At 37.7% G+C, this 20,836-nt stretch overlaps 1 protein-coding gene across 1 annotated transcript in view; it reads right to left on the bottom strand.

Moving 5' to 3' along the window:
- Nucleotides 1-17,326: 17,326 nt before the first annotated feature.
- The window catches only part of efnb2.S (ephrin B2 S homeolog), a 33,727-nt gene continuing 30,217 nt past the window's right edge, over nt 17,327-20,836 (bottom strand). Inside the window, 1 exon segment of the mRNA NM_001122597.1 lies at nt 17,327-20,816. Within this exon segment, the coding sequence (NP_001116069.1) occupies nt 20,437-20,816 (380 nt within the window). The 3' untranslated portion in view covers nt 17,327-20,436.

Genomic DNA, 20,836 nt, shown 5'->3' with positions numbered 1-20,836 from the left:
TTTTTATACTTATTTTATTATTGCATTTTCCAGAAAATTTACTTTGGGGAAAAAAATTAAATTTTCACGATTTATTCGGATTTTTATCTGATTTTCATGTTTTGTTCGGATTTTTCATCTGAAAACTCAAATTTTTGCCCAAAAACTTCGGTGTTTTGCACGAAACTCAAAAAATCATTGGGACTTCTCCCATTGACTTATATGCAACCTTGACAGGTCTGAGATGCCAGATTTTCAGATTCTGACTTTTCCATTCTAAAGTTTAATAATAATAAATTATTCAGGATTTTTTTTTTTTAAATCAGACTTTTAAAAAATCATAAATTTTTCGTGATTTTTGCATTCATAGTTTAGTAAATAAATCCCTATGTGCTTGAAAACAAATTATAGCTTATATCCATAGTACATGAATATTGTTTGGGATCAGGAGGCTAGTATGCAATATATATATATATATATATATATATATATATATGTATGTGTGTATATATATATGTTTTATTATTACAATATATAAAATGTGGTTGATATTTCCATATAAATGGAGATTATTCACAGTTCTCATATTTGTAAGTACAGGTATGGGACCTGTTATCCAGAATGCTTTGGACCTGGGGTTTTCCAAATAACAGATCAATCCGTAATTTGGATCTTTGTACCTTAAGTCTACTAGAAAATCATATAAACATTGAATAAACCCAATAGGCTTTCAATAGGGATTAATTATATCTTAGTTTGGATCTAGTACAAAGTACTGTTTTATTATTACAGAGAAAATGGAAATCATTTTGAAGATTTTGTATTATTTGGATAAAATGGAGTCTATGGGAGACAGCCTGTCTGTAATTCGGAACATTCCGGATAACGGGTTTCGGAATAACGGATCCCATCCTTGTACCTGGATACACATCCCACATCTGTCCTAGTGGTGCAATTAATATCTATTAGCATGTAGTTAAGCTTTTCTTCTTCCGTATATGAACAACTTTTTAATTAAATTACTAATGTGTCCATCACAAGATAGTATTATACACCAGGCCATTGCTTTTCCTTCTTAATCCTTTCCCATAACACCTTTAAGTTAGATAAAAATGCCGCATGTTAAGTCTTTCTAATATTATCAGGTTTGAATAAAAAAATTAAATCTTCCAAACAAGTTTGTATTCCAAATATTCACCTCTAACAGTAGGAACAAAAATAACCATGTAGCAAATCTATCTTCATTAGTTAATTATCCAGCAATGAAATTATTTGCCAGCACTATTGACTGGTGCCTTTTACATTCAAACTGATTAGTATTTTTAAGAAGATTTTCCCATTTCGGTGCCTTCAGGATAGTAATTTAAGCTTAATGTCCACAGATAGGCATGCACACGTCGGATCGTCTGCCCTTCACTGTATAAATACAATTTTTTAAAAAAAATGAATAATTGGAAGAAATAATTCATTTGATGTTACTTCCGAATGCACATTTGCTGCCTCAGATCAGTAAATAGCAGCAGTTACATAAGAGCAGAAAGGGCTTCAGTCAGATTTAAATGTTAATGTTCAGCAAATATGTAAGGATGTCTTAGTATCTGACAGCTTTGCCAGACAACTGGATTACAGTGTGGGCTGGAAGCTGCAAAGTGCTGTGCAATGTATTCTAGGCATTGTGATGGTGAAAATGTGTTTTTACTCTAATAATTCCATTGACAGGATGATAAATTACTTAATAAACTAAACAATCTCTTTTTGTTAGTGTTCATTAGATGCTGTGTACAAAAATGCTGTTACCCTGTAAAAAGTTATACAGTGAACAAAAGCTGTCTATATGCTAAAGTGCGAGTAAATACTAGCAAAATGAAAATGAATTATGGAAATTAGGAATATTATTTATACAAATATATAGATACACTTAAAGCTTAATTTGACTGGCCTGAGGGCAATTAGTGCTATTTGGAGGATGATCCAAAACAGGAATTAAGACACAATAAAAAATATGCGACAATAGCTCAGTATAAAGAAACCATAGTATGGGAGCTGCAATATTGAGGGGGATAAAATGAGACATGAAAAGCTTAAAATAATGCATAATATTTTATGCATTACAATCAAATAGTCCAAGATTATATTATTATTCCACTTTATAAATGTGCCATCTTCAATGACATTATCATCCTTATATTGAATAACTGTGGTCTTCTTTATTTCACTTTGCTTGACTTCACACTGCTTGGCTAATGTCATTCAATTTTACTTTCTACTGGAGAAATTTCCATGGGAAATGTACACAGAACTAAGGTGAACAACCTAAGCAAGTGTGAGTTTAAGGCATAGTCTACAAATTTCCATAAACATTCCTAATAAGATTCTGATAGCTTAATTTGATTTGCTGGCGATTGGCACACAAGGCAGATCGATGCCCCCAAATGCATGTATGTGACAAGCAGTCAGCTTGTATATAGGGAGGAAGGCATTAAAGTGATTCCAGATAAGAAACATATACAACTTTAGACCATCAGACCTAGGGGCGGTTCACTAAAGGGCGAATCGTCACCAGCGGCACATCACACCACTTCGCCAGGCACAAATTTGCTATAACTACGCTTATTCACTAATATGCGACGTTCCGCCCTGGGCGCAGAGTGATGAGGACTTTTTGCTAGAGTTACTTCGGCAGGGCAAGCATTTTATAACAAAGATGCTCTACCGTTCGTTTGTACCTATCGAATATTCGATAGTGATCTTGCGCTTAGGTCAATTTGTATACTGCGGGTAATATAAAGTTGTATGGAGGTCTTTATTATGAATGTTGGTGCAAATGCTTGAAGTTACCACTTTTTATTACAAATGTCCAGGGAACCAAACTAAAGCCAAGAAAGTTAAGATAATGCCCTACACATGAGCCCACTGTAAAATGAATGTTCCATATGTTAGGAAATGTCTGGAGAAAACCGGTTACCCAAAAAAAGTTTGTTAGGACTTTTGCAGGAAATCCCGCTTCAAAAAAGGAAAAGTCGCCACAGTTTTTAATGCATTTTCGGCACACAGGATATTATGTAAATGACTGAGGAAGATTTAGCTTCATTTTAGCCTGGTCTGAGATGGCGAAGTCATCTGGCAAAAGAGTGCGAACGAACGCTAGCGACAGTCTCTGCCACTAGCGAATTGGCACCGGCATCTGTTTAGTTGGTGATGTCCCTGCGGGTGGCAAGGCTGGCTAATTAACGCTAGCGTTACCCACTTCGTCATTTAGTGAATCTACCCCCTACACTAGAGAACCTGTTTCTAATCTTAGGAACATCAAGGTGGAAACATCAGGACTAACTATACAAACTAACAAAACATTGTTTGAGAGTTTGCTGTGATATGGTCTTCTCTGACTATGGGGCGTGTTCACTAACATAGGGATACATATCTCTGGCGATGCTGTCCATAGCAATCAATTGGCAATTAGATTTGAACCGTCACCTACAAGTTAGAAAACAAAAGCAAAGATCTGAGTGATTGCTATGGGCAACATCACCAAAGATATGTATCTCCACTGTTAGTAAACACACCCCTTTGTTGTGCTCACGGTGATCAAGTATATAGACCTGAAGCACTTTGTAGTAACCAGTGCTTGATACGATCCAACCAATCCTAAAATAAAGGTTCCAACCCTTCCAACTTCCTCCACCCTACCTCTCTTATTTATCAGCAGCCTGTTTTTAACATGGGAATGTAAACCATGGTCAGACAGCACCTATCCCTATCTGAGGGTCTATGTAGCCATCTGTAATATGATGCAAGAGGAAATACCTCTAGCTCTATACCCTTAGCTGCACACGGTACCAGATCTGGCAGCATTGGTGCAGGAGATCCTTTGACTATTCTGGTGCTACATTGTTAGGGTAACTCTGGCTCAGTTGAGTTTCCTGAAGGAAATTGAGATAAGAATGTCTGCGGCTAATGGAAAGCAATGGAGATGGGTGCACCTTCCTCCTTAAACTTAAACTTGCCATCTTGTTATACGGAATATGGAAACTGTTGTATTTGTATTAATATTGTGTCCCACGCTCTAATACTGCTCTCCTTTTATCTTCAGGGTGATGGCAGAGATATTGCACAGAGTACGAGGAGAGCTATGTCCTGCAAATGCTTTCTTTGTTACTCATGCGATTCTGGAAGAGGGTGGGGGAGTTTGGATATTGTTTTGTATTGGGGTGGTATAAAGGCCATATGGACAAAAACAAGACTTTGGCCTTGTGAATTGTTGGAGGGTTTTGGACTGTTGCCTATGGACAGGGGGATGCACTCTGCGGGCAAGAGGGTATATGGGTGGGTTTGTTGCATTTTTTGATTTGTTGATATTATGTTAAGCTTGAATTAATGTAAGTATATTTTTATAATAAAAACCTCTATACCCCTTAGCTACAGAGCTCATTTTGGTAATGAAAGGGGTTTTTTTTTCATATGCATTACATTTGGATTTATTAAAAATTCAACAGATGCTGAGAACAGATGTAATCACAGAAAATATTATCTCTACTTACACATATAATTAAAGAGAATGATGAAGGTTTTTCAGTTCTACACTTAAAATTACTTAATGATTAACACAATGTATAGCTGTTTTTTTTACTTCAGAAAGCTCCAGCTGTGGGCAGAACCCCTATCTATCTGCAGTCTCCCCTGCTGTATGTGCCTCAAGTGATTTCACATATTTATGTATCTGTGCAACTTTTTCAATACTTAAAACCATATTGAAAAACTAAGTTACAAATATTTTAATATGCATTTTAATACTGAATACAGATACATTCAAACTGAAAGTGTGAATTTACAGAACTGCGTGTAAAGTGTGGGTGAAATAAAAGGGATTTGTGTGTATATGTAAGTGCCTGCAGACATGTGTGCAGCATAGGTGTAGCTAAAAGTTCATGGTTTTAAGCCCTCTTATTTATTTCAATAGGGCAGTGTCCCATTCACCTTAAAGGGATACTGTCATGGGAAAAAAAAATTATTTCAAAATGAATCAGTTAATAGTGTTGCTCCAGCAGAATTCTGCACTGAAATCCATTTCTCAAAAGAGCAAACAGATTTTTTTATATTTAATTCTGAAATCTGACATGGGGCTAGACATATTGGCAATTTCCCAGCTGCCCAAAGTCATGTGACTGGTGCTCTGATAAACTTCAATCACTCTTTACTGCTGTACTGCAAGTTGGAGTGATATCACCCCCTCCCCACCCCCCAACAGCCAAACAAAAGAACAATGGGAAGGTAACCAGATAACAGCTCCCTAACACAAGGTAACAGCTGCCTGGTAGATCTAAGAACAGCACTCAATAGTAAAAACCCATGTCTCACTGAGACACATTCAGTTACATTGAGAAGGAAAAACAGCAGCCTGCCAGAAAGCATTTCTCTCCTAAAGTGCAGGCACAGGTCACATGATTTAATTCTGAAATCTGACATGGGGCTAGACATATTGGCAATTTCCCAGCTGCCCAAAGTCATGTGACTGGTGCTCTGATAAACTTCAATCACTCTTTACTGCTGTACTGCAAGTTGGAGTGATATCACCCCCTCCCCACCCCCCAACAGCCAAACAAAAGAACAATGGGAAGGTAACCAGATAACAGCTCCCTAACACAAGGTAACAGCTGCCTGGTAGATCTAAGAACAGCACTCAATAGTAAAAACTCATGTCTCGCTGGGAAATTGACAAAATGTCTAGCCCCATGTCAGATTTCAAAATTGAATATAAAAAAATCTGTTTGCTCTTTTGAGAAATGGATTTCAGTGCAGAATTCTGCTGGAGTAGCACTATTAACTGATGTGTTTTGAAAAAAACATGTTTTCCGATGACAGGATCCCTTTAATCAAATGATATACAAGACTCCTGTATATGGGATGGGGGGGTTCTTCTGTGTGTTTTTTAATTTTTGTGTTGAGAGAGTTCATTTATGTTTGCATGACCTCAGGTTCTCTCTACCAGTTCCTACTTGTATTGGCAATAGGAAGGGTGCACATAGCATGATAAGAAATGATTATGAATACTGTTTTGCTTTGAGACATACACACACGTGTAGCTTTACGGAAGTGCTCGGAATTTTTGTGCAATCTGATTTGGATTACTGTCTGCCAAGAGGAGTTTAGGAATTGCTTATCGCTGCTACCAGATATTCTAACCATAAACCTGCTGAATATGGGAGGGCTTGTGGAAACAAATGATGCACTCAAACAGTGAGGCCATGTTGTTCAATCCATATTCATTAGTAGATAGTACCTTTTTTTAAACCACGTTCCCTGAATTGCATTTATAAAATATCAGTTCCAAAATAATAGCAGCTGTATAAAACATGATACATATAATAGTCTAACATCAAAATGATAAAATGTAAGCATTCAGGACTACTTAGGTCACTTCTTCAGGCATGGTAAAAACAAAGCTGTCCACATTTTAGGCTATGATCGCACATGCTGCCAAGAATACCCATAGGAGACAGGTTATTAAACTATAGGCTTTGTCCTCTAGGGTGGTCTAACACCATGGATGGGGAGGGCTACGATAAAAGACTAGACAACGTGAAATTTTGTCTCCTGGAACCTGGCCATTTAGGAAGAGATTTGAGATGAACATGTATTTCATCTGCTATATATTATTTATCATATTTTTTTTTTTTTGCTAAATGGCCCATACAGCAAGCTATCCATAGTACTTTTAACATTATGATAAACTAAGGGAGGGGGGTCCACACATAAAATGCTTCAACAAAAAGGTATGGAAACCATACCATATAGGAAGCCAGCCTGTGGCATTACCTACCATTACCTACCATTCTATTTCGTGGATATTCTTTTCTAAAAACAATTGTGATTACATAGTGATTATGTTTAACATGGAATTGGTGTGAGGTATAACTGTTTCATTTTCAGTCATGTCATGAAGCCCAGGTTGCCTTTAATGTTGAAAGTAGTTTAAACTAAATGGACAGTGTATATATGCACTGCACAATAGGCTGAACCAAGCACAGGGTTTGTGGTTTTTCCAGTGTTGTTAGCTCAACTTCACTTCTAGGCTATTGAACTGCTGTAAGGAACAGTTACCTGGTGGTCTAGTGGTTAATGCTTACCCTGGGCAAGCGGGGGTTCCCGCCATGCCTCCGGCGGGGACGCCCGCCGCACGTGTCTTTCCTCTTTTAAGTCCGTTCCCCTATGACGCGCGCACTGGCGCGCTTCCTGGTTTATGCGACTCCATGATGACGTCACTTTTCCTGACTATCCTGAACTCTCCAATCTGACCCTTTGCCTGCCTGTTTACTCTGACCTCTCCAAGCTGATCCTAGCCTGCCTGTGACTACTCTGATCTCTCCAATCCGACCTTGCCTGTCCTCCGACTATTCTACATTCTCCTATTCTGATTTCGGCCTTCCTGACGATTCTCAGCTTGTGCTGGCCCAGCCTGCCTGTTCCTCGCGGTGTTCTTCCTTCCAGTATCCTGGTGAGACGATTGTGCCCTTTTGCTTGTCCAGAACTGTTAGCTTTGCTCCTCTCTCAAATAAGACCTGGCGGCATCTGATAAGTCGAGGGCTCCTCCCGAGGTGAAAGGCGGCGGTTATACGCAGAAGTGAGAGCCTTGACCAGGGAGTTTAGCTTGGGTTCTGGATATAGGGTGCCGAACGTGACAGCTGCAAGGTAATTGTACTAGCTAAATAGCTAATGTAATTTTCAGGACATTACCAATACATTTCATTAGGCCTGCCCCACCCTCTAGCCATAGGCTCCAAGCAATTCCCAGGATCATTAATGATGTGTTGGTTGTTCCACCCCTACCTGCTGGCAGGGCAAATCAATTACACCTTGATTCAAATAGAACTACTGTAAATAATCAGGCTGATGTCTGTTTTAGGAATGTTGGACTGGATTGTACAGGAAATTGATTATTATGGAGCTAGAAAAGCAACTTTGAGAGGATACAAGAAGATAGAAGATAAATGATTTTTCCTGCAAAACTGATCAGCTTGAAGTAGATATTGGCAGTATGGTGTAAGCAAAACATGTGTGTGATGTAATGGTTATTCAGTTGTATTATAACAGATAAATGGATTTCTCTTGTGACTCATTTTAAAGGGATGTTCAACCTTTAATTCTAATTTTAATTTGTACAGTATTTGAATTTAGCATCCGAATAAATAATTATAGCATGCTTGTTTTGTTTTCTTTTAAGGAGAAGATTCTGAGGCATCTCTCTGCCATTTCAGTTGTCAGATTGTCTAGCCACAAGCTTTCTATTCACCTCCATATCCTTCCTGTAAACCAACCATCCTCAATAATCTTTCTGCAACAACCGATAAAGGCAGACAATTTAACCAAACTTTATAAACAATTCTATCCCAATGAAATTCACCTATTAATATTTGACTAGCAAAGATAGAGTGGAATCCCCACATGACATTAGACTCATCTGAGACTAGTACATTGCTGGAAAACAGATTTAATAAATTATTTCTAATAACGCTAATGGGGGAATGTAATAAATGTCAGTAACGGAAAAATATATGCCTTTGTGCGAACAAATTTCCCTTTGCGTGAATTTAATATAGCTTTTGCAAACCCAGAAACTGTTTAGCGACCACTTCCGACGGTAGAAGGAGGCTTATGAATTTCATAGTTTGCGACAGTATGCAGTGAATGTATTAAAAGTTCTTACTGAAAAAATGATGTTTGATCCAAAATATTAAGACACCTTTAAGCACTTCTAAAAGTAGCAATACATAATTAAAATGTGCAATGCAATAACAGTTTAAGGAAGAATTTTATTTTGAGAAATGCAAATTTTTATTCTTATTCGTGCAAATTGCTTTGCCTTTTTGCAACTTTTAGAGCAGAGACACAAGCTCAGAATAGGGGAGATTTAGTCGCCCGACGATAAATCGTCTCTTCTTCGGGGCGACTAACCACCCCGAACTGCCTCCCACCGGCCTCGTGAGGCAACTTCAGAAAACAAATCTACATTCTAGCCCGCGGGAGGCAGTTCGGGGAGATTAGCTGCCCCAGCGCCAATTCTAGAGCTGCTGCCGGCTGAGACAGCAGCCCAAATACCTCCCCCTCCTCGCACCACACTCAAAAATCAACTTCGGAGCGGGTCAAAGGCAAACAGAATCGCTAGTGCATTGAGCGCAATATCGCTCTCTGCACTAGCGGAACCGAATTTCCAGGTTAAAACCCGGAAAGTCGGCTCTTAAAGTTACAAGAGGCAGCTTTTTGCTGCCCTTTGTAACTGGCCGCTCGCTGCCGCCTGAGGCAAGGAGCAGCCCTTAGTTGCCCTGAAGAAGAGGAGATTTGTCGCTGCACAATTAATCTCCCCAAATCTGAGTGTGTCTCTGCCCTTATTACATTCCGCTCTTTTTAAATAAAAAAAATCCAGATATCTACACAAGAGGTGGGCTAAATTCATCTGTAATGATCATTTAGCCCTTCATCAAAGATGGGTCTGTAGTACCTGTACAGCCTACAGATATCTGACCAAGCCCTAATCTAACCACAGGCAATACTGAGACTTTTGTGGACAGCTTTAGAGCTTTCAAACTGTTTTCTTTAAAAATGTAGTACTTTTTTTTCCTTTAAAAAGTACCACTCTCAGTGAATCAGTGCTCCATGAAGCCATATTATAAATTAAAATGGTACAGGACTTCCTTGGTTACTGAGCAGTAACTTTTTGCGTCAGACAGGGAAATACCCTTGCTTTACTAAGAAAGAAAATGAGTGCAAAACATGTATTGAATCCATACATTGTCAATATTACATATCTTTACTCTTGGTATAAATAATGAAGTTGCAAATGCAAACTATGTGAAAATAAGAATATACATTAATTGTAATAAAAGTAACATTGATAAATGGTGTTTTAGCAACTTATTTCATTGAAAATTGCAATAAAAACTATTGATCTAGAAACATTTTTGCTGCCGGTTCCTTGGAATGGACTGGCTTAAAGAGCTATAAAGAGTTATAATATGATGATGTGTCCAAAGTAAGAAATGTACCATCCGTCAATATTAGACCTATTGGAATTCAGTTCTGATTGAATTTTGCTTACATTTGGTACCTAACATGAACAATGGAAGACTTTCCTAATATTTTACTGTATATTAGTGACACCCAGAATTAACTAGGGAGCCAAGTAAAATAATCCCTATGGGATGTATTTCTTATTTTCAGTTCACTGGATATCCAAGTATAATGGACTATCAATTTCTGTAATACACAATAATTCTTTCTGAAGAAAACTTTTTGTTAATCTAAGACCAAGCTTATCTTGAAACGTGTAAGGACTCACCCTGGTGGTCTAGTGGGTGCCGCATGCATCCTTTCTCCCCAGTGTCCGGTTCCCTTATGGTGCGAGCGCTGGCACACTTCCTGGTTCATGCGCCGGCGTGATGACGTCATGCGCAATGGCGCGAAATTCAAATACTATAAAAGGGGAATGTCTAGTTGAAGCCAAGAAAACTGTGGGTAGCTGCCTACTTGGCCCTGCAAACAATTGGACAATGGATACATTTCACTATGAGCAATGAAAATTTTCTAACCTGCCTGGTCGATTTTCTGACTAATGTTGGACAAAAAATCGTTAGATGCACAATCGTTATGGGTGGTGGCAGACGTGCAGAGTTGGGGGGAGATTAGTCGCCCAGCAACAAATCTCCTCTTCTTCAGGCAACTAATCTCACCTAAATGCTTTCCTGCCAGCAAGAATGTGAATCCCGCCAGTGATTCACACTCTTGCCGGCGGGAAGGCATTGCGGTGCGACTAATCTCCTCCAAATCTGCATGTCTGCAACCACCCTAAGTGCCCACTAACCTCACGATATTTTGACGGATTTGTCGGATCACACTAAGATCGGTCGTTAGGAGATAAAAATCTTAATGTCTATGGTGACTTTTAACCACGGACCCCTTCGCTCATATCAGGGTTACAGATTAGAAAATCATTGCTGTATCAGATATTCAGCAAAATTCAGAAATTTCCACTACAGTTGCCACCTGCCAATGATGTAAACCCCCGAAGGGGACTACACCCACAGTTTGAAAACTGCTGCCCTAAAGAGTAGATCATTTATTTCTATTTTCCACAAAGCCAATTTAACTTTAGACATAAAGTGGCAGTACACCTGTACATCTGTTCACTTAGCCAGGTCAACAATTAATTGAATTAAATACGTAGGAGTAATCCACCTGGTGCATGTGAAAACTACTGAACAAGACCCAATATTAATAAAATTGATGAGCAGTAGCACAAAACAATCATAAATGTATCCAAAAATTAGGTACAGATGTACCTTAGTGCTCCATGGCCCTGGGCTCTTCCATGGTAGCATGTTCTGCACCACTGGGTGCTTTATTAAAGAAGGACACAAGACAAGACAAGAGGATCTTTGCACAAATCAATTGTTGCCTGATGTGGCTATCCCCATTGGACCCTGGACCCCAAGTCTGATGCTGTGTCCTACCAGTTCAGCTGAGAACTTAATTGGCAGCCAATATCTGTCTGTGTATGGCTATATTACATTTGTGAGACTCATTTAAACATTACTCTTAAAATGTACTATATTCACTACAGATATATTCCTAATCTAGAACCATATATTTCTGCATTCTTGTTTTTTCCTGTTATTTCTTTATCTCTGCATTATCTAGTCAGAGCCTAGAAAGAGAGTGGTTAGATTGGAGATAATCAGATTACTAAATAGTGTCATTTTTAGTTAATTAAAGTGCCTGGTCTGAGTACACAAAGCTTCAGGCATTTTAATTAACTGTTGGACAGCTGGCTCAGACTCTGCAACAGATGGTAATTTCTGTGGTATACACATTGGTCTAGTTCTTCAATGAAAGGTACATTGAGATCTGTTACAGGATTCATGACACTTGCTCCAGGCTTTAGCACCCTGAGTCTGGGGAGAAGGCTTTAGAGTGGTAATGCTTAATAGGGCACTTATGGTGTGGCTTTACTTTCCATTTAAGATCAACCCTTGTCAATGCTTTATGGAAAAATACTTTAATATCCATATGTCCTGATTATGTTAAGCATTTACGACTAAAATTTCCAGTTTGCAATTTTTATTTTACGATGGTGTTTTTACAGGTGCATTTAAATCTCTTCTTGTGCTTCATTTTGACTCATAACAAATGTGAACGTGCTGACATTGGATTGATCATTTTTCTATGCAGCTGTTATCCTAAACAAACAGAGAGGTTCTAGAGCTTTTTACGCAGGTATGATAAAACATTCTACAGAATAAATATAGCATTCTAGCTTGCACTATTGCACCTAATCTAGTGGCAATAAAATGCCTCTGTAGCTTTCCTTCTTCTTTAAATAATGCATATATATACCTTATACTTGCAGCATGCCATATATATATAAAAAGGATAAAAAGGAATTAACACTGCTAAAGCAAGGAACAATTATATGCAATTGTTCCTTAAATAACTATAATAGTAAAATTGCCATAAATCCCACTAAGATTGAATTACATTGGCACATGCATGGTACGCTGAGGTCATTCTAGGTCCCGTACAGCACAATATAATAGTATAAATGGTTTTGTGCTTCTTGGGTACATGAAATTCTAATTGTTTTGGAAAGACATTCAGCAGAATGCAGTCTGCAAAAAAGCTGGTAGAATGAGAAGTAGGAGGAAAATCTGTGATTAGGGACAGCCAAGTGTGTTGCCTGGAACAGAGAGAAAACAACATGTTTATTAAATAGAGAATATGCATAAATGTGGGCAGATCAGTTTCATTTTTACAAGCAATTAAAAGCTTTTTCTCAAGCTTCAGTAGAATATTGAATTATGAAGAAAAAGACAATGGCAGAAGTCGGCAAGTTTCATCAATAATATGTGCTCTTTCAATATACCGCCTGCTTGTAACGTGGGCCAATGCTGGTGTTCCAGAATGGTTCAATTGTCAGCGGTAGGCTGAGGGTTTAATTGCATGTGGGGGCTGCATGTTGCCCATCCCTGAAGAATCTGACACTTAATTATATTGCTTTCATTGAAAGGGCAAATAAAATTCTTCTTTTGAAAAAATTACAATTGATATGTAATGTTTCAGAAATTGAATGGTTTGATTTTGAAAATCATGTTTTTATGTTGAATAGATCATAGATATTTCTCTGTTTGCATAAGGAAGTAAAGATGGATACTCTATTCTGTCATGCTTTATGACTGAGATTCTTGCTATCGACTACATAACAAAGCATTCAGACCAAAGTGGTCTGCAATCCTATCTGAACGTCATGTGTACTTCACTACGATTTGAATCCCTTGAGCAAGTATCCCTGGAGCATGAGGAGACTTGTCGCTTGTGGTAAAGAAAGACATTTTCATGCAATTAAACCGGATGCCAAGCTTTTGCAATTGGAAAGAAAGACAGTTAGACAGGAGATTTGATGCCCACTGTAATGCAGATTGTGCTTCCACAGAGTGACATTGCCCTTAGCAAGTTTTGCAATGCTAAGAAAAGAAGCCAACACAAGTTTCAAAAACTATAAAGTCAGCATATGAACAATTAGGGGGGTTATTTATCAAGGTCCGAATTCATCTCAATATTGGCTGCTATAAACTCCGATCTAACCCGCTCGGGTTTTTAACGCTTATTTATTATTACATTTTCCCGAAACTTTGCTTTGCGGGAAAAGCTCAGGTTTTCACGATTTTTTCGCGAATTTTGTCCGAAATCACCCGAAAGCTCCAAAAACATTGTGAAATTGTCCGAAACCCCCGACACAACCAAAAATCAATGGGACTGTTCCCATTGACTTTTATGCAAGCTCAACAGGTTTGAGATGCCGTGTTTTTGTATTCAGGCTTTTTAGCCCTCAGGGTTTAATACATTCCGAAAAAATTCGTGCTTTTTTTTAAAAGTCCGATTTTATAAAAAAAAGCACAAATATTTCGGGGAATTTCAGGTATTCGGAGCTTAGTAAATAACCCCCTTAGTTTCAGGGCAAAAAACAAACTGATAAATCTAAAAACCCCAGTAATGTTTAATTGGGGGTTGATAAATCCATGTTCAAGGGGTTGTTCACCTTCCAAACACTTTTTTTCAGTTCAGCTTTTTTTCTGATTATTTACTAGAAATAAAGACTTTTTTTTTTCAGTTGCTTTCCTTTTTTTAAAAAAACTTTAAACTTTAATATTAGAAACAAATAGATAATAGAACATAAATGGGAAAAAATGGCGTTATTTCTGGGGAACTGTCTGAAAACAACTAAACTGGAAAAAGTTTTGGAAGATGAACAACCCATTTAATAAATCAGCCCTATACATTACTGTTTGGCGAAGGTACGTCTACAAGTGCAATGAGTAAAGTGCAATTTAGAGTTCAAGCACCATGTTTTTTCCCTCACAATGCAGGGTTTTTTCCCAAAAATTCCAGCACCATTGCAGTTGAAAATGGGTATGCTCTTAACATAATTGTGTTGTGCCTACCAGTAATGCTCTGAAAATGTAAAAAGTGTGGCTGGTGTCATTTCTGGTGTTTAGCATTGTAGTGGCATATGCACCATATTCTTTCGGCACAATTGAACTGCAGCAATTGACACTGAGAGAAGCCTTGAGCTATTGCCTTGTTTGCAGGTAGTGGTAGCTTCAGGGTCCTCTAATGTCAATAAGCGCAGCCGCTCTCAGTTTGGAATATAAGGCAGGAAGGATTGAACACTATTGAGTACAACTATAAGGAAGTGAAAGGAGCACATTTTAATGCAAGTACCTTTAATGAAATTGCGGTTACATGCAACTGGTTGCTGGGAAAGTGCAGGGGCCGCTACTACACTTGTGGACATACATAAACCCTTATGTCTTGTACACAGCTTCCACAGCAGCAAACCTTACAGCTTATATTTACTTTTCCCTAGATGCTAATTAATCGACATGCCAGCACTAAAGTAGCGTACTTTTTTCTCTACAGATTAAAGTTGCATGTGTCATATTGTATACTCGCCCACACTCAAATCTCCAAATTGCTATTAATAATATCTTTGAAAAATTATGTAGGATTGCATTTACCAAAGGGAAGGTTTCTTTTCTATTAATTTATGCTGCAAATAGTTAATATATTACTAAAAATGACTTTTCTGTTTATTTATATTTATACATCAATACGAATTAACATTAATACTAATACTAATGCATCCTCCATAGATTTCAATAAAATATCACCCCTACTGGCCATTTTTCAACCTATTGTATGCTCTCTTACCTGATAACTGGAAGGCAAATTCATGTAAACAAAGGTATATTTTCTTAAAATATCTATCCTTTGAACAAGACACTTTTTTCTACATTCAGCCTTACCTACCCACTGATTTTCAGTTCATAATGGCAACAGCAAATTCACATTTTGTCCCTGTTTGATAATTAATAGAGTCATGTCATCAGGAATGACAAAACATGCAAGTGCCTATTTGCTTGTGTCACAAGATAGTCTGTAGTGATGAGCAATTGCTCTGCTTGAAATCTGCTCTGTAATTGCTGTCTACGGCAGAGTTTGATCCCTATGGCACATTTAGAGCTTGCAACACATTTCTGAAAAGCACGGACCAACCCTTCCAATTCTGCCATCGTAATACAGGCTGGTATCACATCAGACAAGCTTACCTCTGTTCAGAAATAATTTGCTGCTTCACTTACATATGCTTGTTTTTTTCAGCATTACATTGTCAGTCATTTCTTACAAAAAGGGAATTCACATTATAAGTGAAGCCAGCAATGAATATTTTAGTGCAATGCTGCATTCACAACAAAATTCCCTTTGGAGGGTGAATGTTTATACACAGAAACAAGGTAAATGATTTGCTGAAATATAGATTGTTTAGTTTGTGCTAATGGGGAATGTGTCCAACACAAGAGTCATTTTAAGCAGAGGGCCAATATTACAATAACATGAGGCCACACCATGTGTACTCTTTTGCCAGTGTGTGTACCATAAAACATTCCCTTGGAGGATCAACATGTCCTAAAGTAGGGGTCAGGGGGGGGGAAGACCCAACATTCAAAGGATGACTTCTTCATCCTGTCTGAACCTGAACCCTCCTTATATAATAAAAGACATAAAGTTCACACAGCAATAATTCATAGTAATTCATAATAATAGCAGCCAAGTAAATGTTTAGATTTAAACAGGTGACTAGGATATGATACCTGCTAATTGGTTGCTAAAGGTGATAGGAACTGTAGCAAACTTTGCACCTTATTTTATATTGCTTTTCCTTTTTTTACCTCTATTCTTTGCAATCAGTTTCCACCACTTCACTTTACATTGAGTGGAGCAGTCCAGCATGGAATATTTATTATCTCCTAATACAGAGCATAAAAGTGTAAATAGTTCATAATTGGAGGTCCCTCTACAGTTTTGATTGTTCTGAAGGGAAGTCAAGGTTATAATCCCCCAGCAATCTAAGGGACTGTGCTCATGCACATGGCTTGCTCTACTGAGTGTGATAGAGCATTTCAAATATTGACTTTACTAACCATCAAGCTGGGCTTTGGTATGCAGGATTGCTAATAGGCATCTTCTTCACATATCAACCAAAGCTGGACCACCTAGCCACTGTTTTGCACCCCAGCAGAGAAGCTCCACAGTTTGGAAACAACTGGTCTAAGGGTTTGCCAGAATCATTGAATAATTCAAGACTGAAAGAATTTGCTAATTTCTGAGCTCCAAAATATTAGCTAAGCTAAAAGCAATTATATCACAAGTTCAATTATCTAATGCAGAGGTGCCATCCTGAAGGTTTCAAAGTTGTTATACAGTATATTCAGAGTTACAGCAACCAGAAAATTCAGCCCTGACTCTCCATGGAGTACTCCCAGAAAATATTGAGCAGCAACCCAGCTTTTAGTACTCACCGAAGTGGAGTTTGACACTAAGCAGTGCTATCAATTTCTGTTCTTGTAATGGGTTTATTACTCACTATACCACATGTCTGGGGTCTATTTTATTGATAATTTCATACCATGATGTCCATGGATCCCGATCCCTCTGGCAGACTGGGGTTTGCCCTACATGTAATACGTTTGCAGAAATTCAGTATACCACTTGATGATCCCTATATAGGCCCCTGGCCTCCTGCTTTTAAGAGCTGCAGTGAGCACAATAGCTTGGGTGTTGGGGTTTGTACACTCAACAGATAAAAAGATGGCTGAACAAGGAACACACCACAATAAAACCAGAACATCAACAAAACATTTTTAAACTTTTAGGATAGAAAGAAATAGGTTGCCAAGTCAAATGTAACATTTAACATTATCAAGGTATTCAGTGGGAAAACAAAATCAATCTTGAGACAAAATTTCCATAGGAAAAAATATTTTATTTTTTTAAGAACAAATTCAGACGTGGAATGTGAAACTTCAGAGCTTTGTTGTCTGGGTGGGAACTGATAGAGAGGCTAAATACAATGTGAAACTAAAGCAAAACTGTAAACCTAGGAAAGGCTATTTAAAAAAAGGAACAAAATATTTATAAACTCAGGCATAATACTGTGTTACTTACAAAATTGGACGAAAAAATTATTTTAAATAAATATTCATGGTACACAATTTACGGCACATATATGCAGCAATTTGGCAACCTTTTTTACCTTTTAATTTCTAGTTACAGTGCAAAGGGGAAAGACACTGCCTTCAGACAAGCAATAGCTAAATACATAGCAAAAAATTCATTTTATACAAAACATTTTGCTTAGACTTTGTAAAAAAATCCAACATTGCTCTATGTACACAATCTGGTTAAGAAAATCCATATTCTGTCTTTTTTTCCAGGTGTATGTTTTATTCTATATTAATATTTTTAAAAAGGTGAATAAGGCTACGGACACACCCCAAATTCAGACAGACACAGTTCAGTATATTTACAGCATCTTCACTTTGACATATTGGTGCAAATTCCTAAGTCAGGTGACTAAGGATCAGATGATCTATCAAGCAAGGCATTTACAGAAACGTTCCAAACCTGAAACAACTTCTAAATTAAAAAAGGAAACCATTTGAAGATTGTCATTCGGCTTCAGACATAAAACAGACACACAAGACAAGTGGTTGTAGGTTGCTTATTATCAATGGATCTGAAATTCACAGCTTTAGTTAAAAGAACGCTCACAACTAAATGTAAAGAAACGAGAGCATGGTCCTTGTCGTAGTGTTGAGGCAGACTGCCTCAGACATTGAAAAGGTTAAAAACACTGCCAAAATGTTCTTGCAGAAAGTAAAAGGAAATATGCACATAATTTAAAGTGTTTTTCTACGGCTAAAAGAAAAAAAATCTGCCAAATACGGTTTTCTATATGCTGTAAGTGTTAAGGGGTTTGATTGACCACTCAAACCTTTTTTAAGAAGGGAAAAAAAGAAAAACAGATGAAGCAATTGTTCCTGTGAAAGTTCATTTTTGAAGGTGCTCTTACAGGCTCAAGAATCTTAAAATGCTGTTGCTAATTTTTTTTTTCTTTCCGTTTCAGACTAAAGTGTTACCATAGAAACAGGACTGTGTTGATAATATCTATTTTGCATAGCACATAAATGTAGGAGACAAAGAGGAATAGAAGAAATAGAAAAAAAAAGATATTGCGCTGTCTAACCTGCTGAATTTTTATAATATCATTGCGTTAAGGCTAAGGGAAATCATAAAGCAAAAAATAAATGCCAGCAGATCCTCTTGTCATTGTTAAATAGATGATGTAGTAACACAGATTTCCTGCTTTTAGGGGCTTGCACTTCCTAGTCTGCTCTTGAGAGAGACGCCTTTAGAAGGCTTTGTTATTTTTAAGTTTTTTCTCACTATTGTATTTTTTATTTTTTTTTGGAAAACGCTTGTTTGTTCCCCCCAGAAGCAATGCTCAATTGTTTTCTGTAAGAACAATAGTAAAAGCCTATTAAACTGCTGCTAAAATGGATTTCACCTCTCTTCTTGAAGGGGCAGGCTGTGCAATTTTAATATTATATATTAGTAAAATATTTTACTATATATCCCATGTGCTATACACCTATTAAATAAGTATTTTTTTTTTTCTTTACTGTTCTCCATAACTAATAATTTATTTTACTCCTAAGAACTGTAAAACATTTGCCATATGTGCTTTTCACAGAAACATAGCACCAGTGGACTGCCATGTCAGCTTCTTCTCTATATCTATGCCACGCTCCTCTGGGAGATCATTACCACAAAGAAAAGGTGTCCAAACACGGTTTTCATTAAAGCCACATAAAGTGGCTTCATCACAAAAGCTTTTATGCCTTTATAAGAAAGATCTGTGAAATGAGCATCTTTCTTCTTTGACCCTTAGCTCTTGAACCATAGGTCAGATTTGGCTTTCTGCTCTTCTCATGAAAACTTTCCTGGTCTGAGGAATAATATGGTCAGTATCGCACCTGAGTCTGCCAATGAAATCAGCCACAGACTAGGAGTTTCATTCAGCTTCCATACATTTATTGCCAATACTACTACTTGCAAGCACATAGTGTCCACAACTTTCCTTTGCCCTTTTCTACCTACCTATGCACCATCTCAGTCAGTACTTCTCTGTAATGGAATTCAGAATGCTCTTCTTTTTGATCAGAATGAATTCCCTGTATTGCAGCCTTACTGCACAGTATATTCATCTGCATCTCCCTTACCACCACTCCAAAACTGATAACCCCAAAGTGCTCTTCTGCCTAAAATATTTTCTTTATTTCAGAGGCAGTGGCATTTAACTGCATTCAGCAGTTTATCTTATAGACACCTGGACTTGCTGACAGTGTAACTTCTTGCTGGAAGGTTCTGTATTAGTAAATACAATTTCCATAATATATTACCCATTCAAGTGTGACTGCAGTAGAAATGGATGGAGTAAGAGACCCCAAAGGTTAATATGCCATTATAGAAGAGGTGGAATTAAATGAAACCTTTTGTGAAGGAAGGTATTGAAGACAAGATGAAATTGAAAAAGTGATGGACTAAAACTCTTTCAGTCTTAGACTCACAGGCCTTTGTGACAAATCCAGTACACACTGAGAAAGCTAGAGTTACCGAGTCTGAAAATTGCATTTCAAGATAATCCTAAAGCATCTATAATATGCTTAAATTATTAAGGTCCTTGAAAAACTCCATATTCACCTGGCTTTTGTATACGCCTGAATGCCTAGTGCACATGGCTTAAAGGAGGATGAACATGACTAGTGGATAGCTATCACAATGGGTAAAATCGTAAAAAGTCTTCCAGCTTCAGTGAATACTTTTGTCTTAACATTAGGACCATTAGGTTCCATATGCAATCCAGCTTAAGAAGGCGCTCTCTGAAGAAGGTTTTCCCTCGGGCCCTTTATCCATTCAAGTCCATTTTTAGGCATAACGAGCCACTTCAAACCCATCAGAAAGCAATGGACCTTTACGTGTCCTGTATGTCAAAAGGTACCACAGAATTCTTCAAACTTTGTAGTAAATATTTGCTGGGCTCTGAGGTGGCATCTCCTGGACAATGTAAACAGGATGTCCATAATCCCCACTTACTTTCTCATAATGAGGGCAGAATACACCCTCTGCAGTCCTTAAAGGAATAATAATGTCACTTGGCTCTGAACCATTGTTATTGCCACTGCGTTTTGGTGTGGCTAATGTACTGAGTGATAAAGTTGTGTGCTGGGGAGAATGTTTTCTGTGTCTTCTTCTGTATTTCAACAACAGCACAACAAGAGTGATTATGATGACAATGAAGATTATGCTCCCTGAAGCAATCCCCGCAAATAAGGCCACCTCGGATCCCAAGATACTTGAGTGTCCAGCATTTTTTCCCTCTGTACTAGAGCCTAGAAAGGGACAAAAAAAA

Source organism: Xenopus laevis, chromosome 2S (assembly GCF_017654675.1).
Source record: "Xenopus laevis strain J_2021 chromosome 2S, Xenopus_laevis_v10.1, whole genome shotgun sequence".
NCBI classification, from domain to species: domain Eukaryota; kingdom Metazoa; phylum Chordata; class Amphibia; order Anura; family Pipidae; genus Xenopus; species Xenopus laevis.
This window is presented reverse-complemented; position numbering and strand designations above follow the sequence as displayed.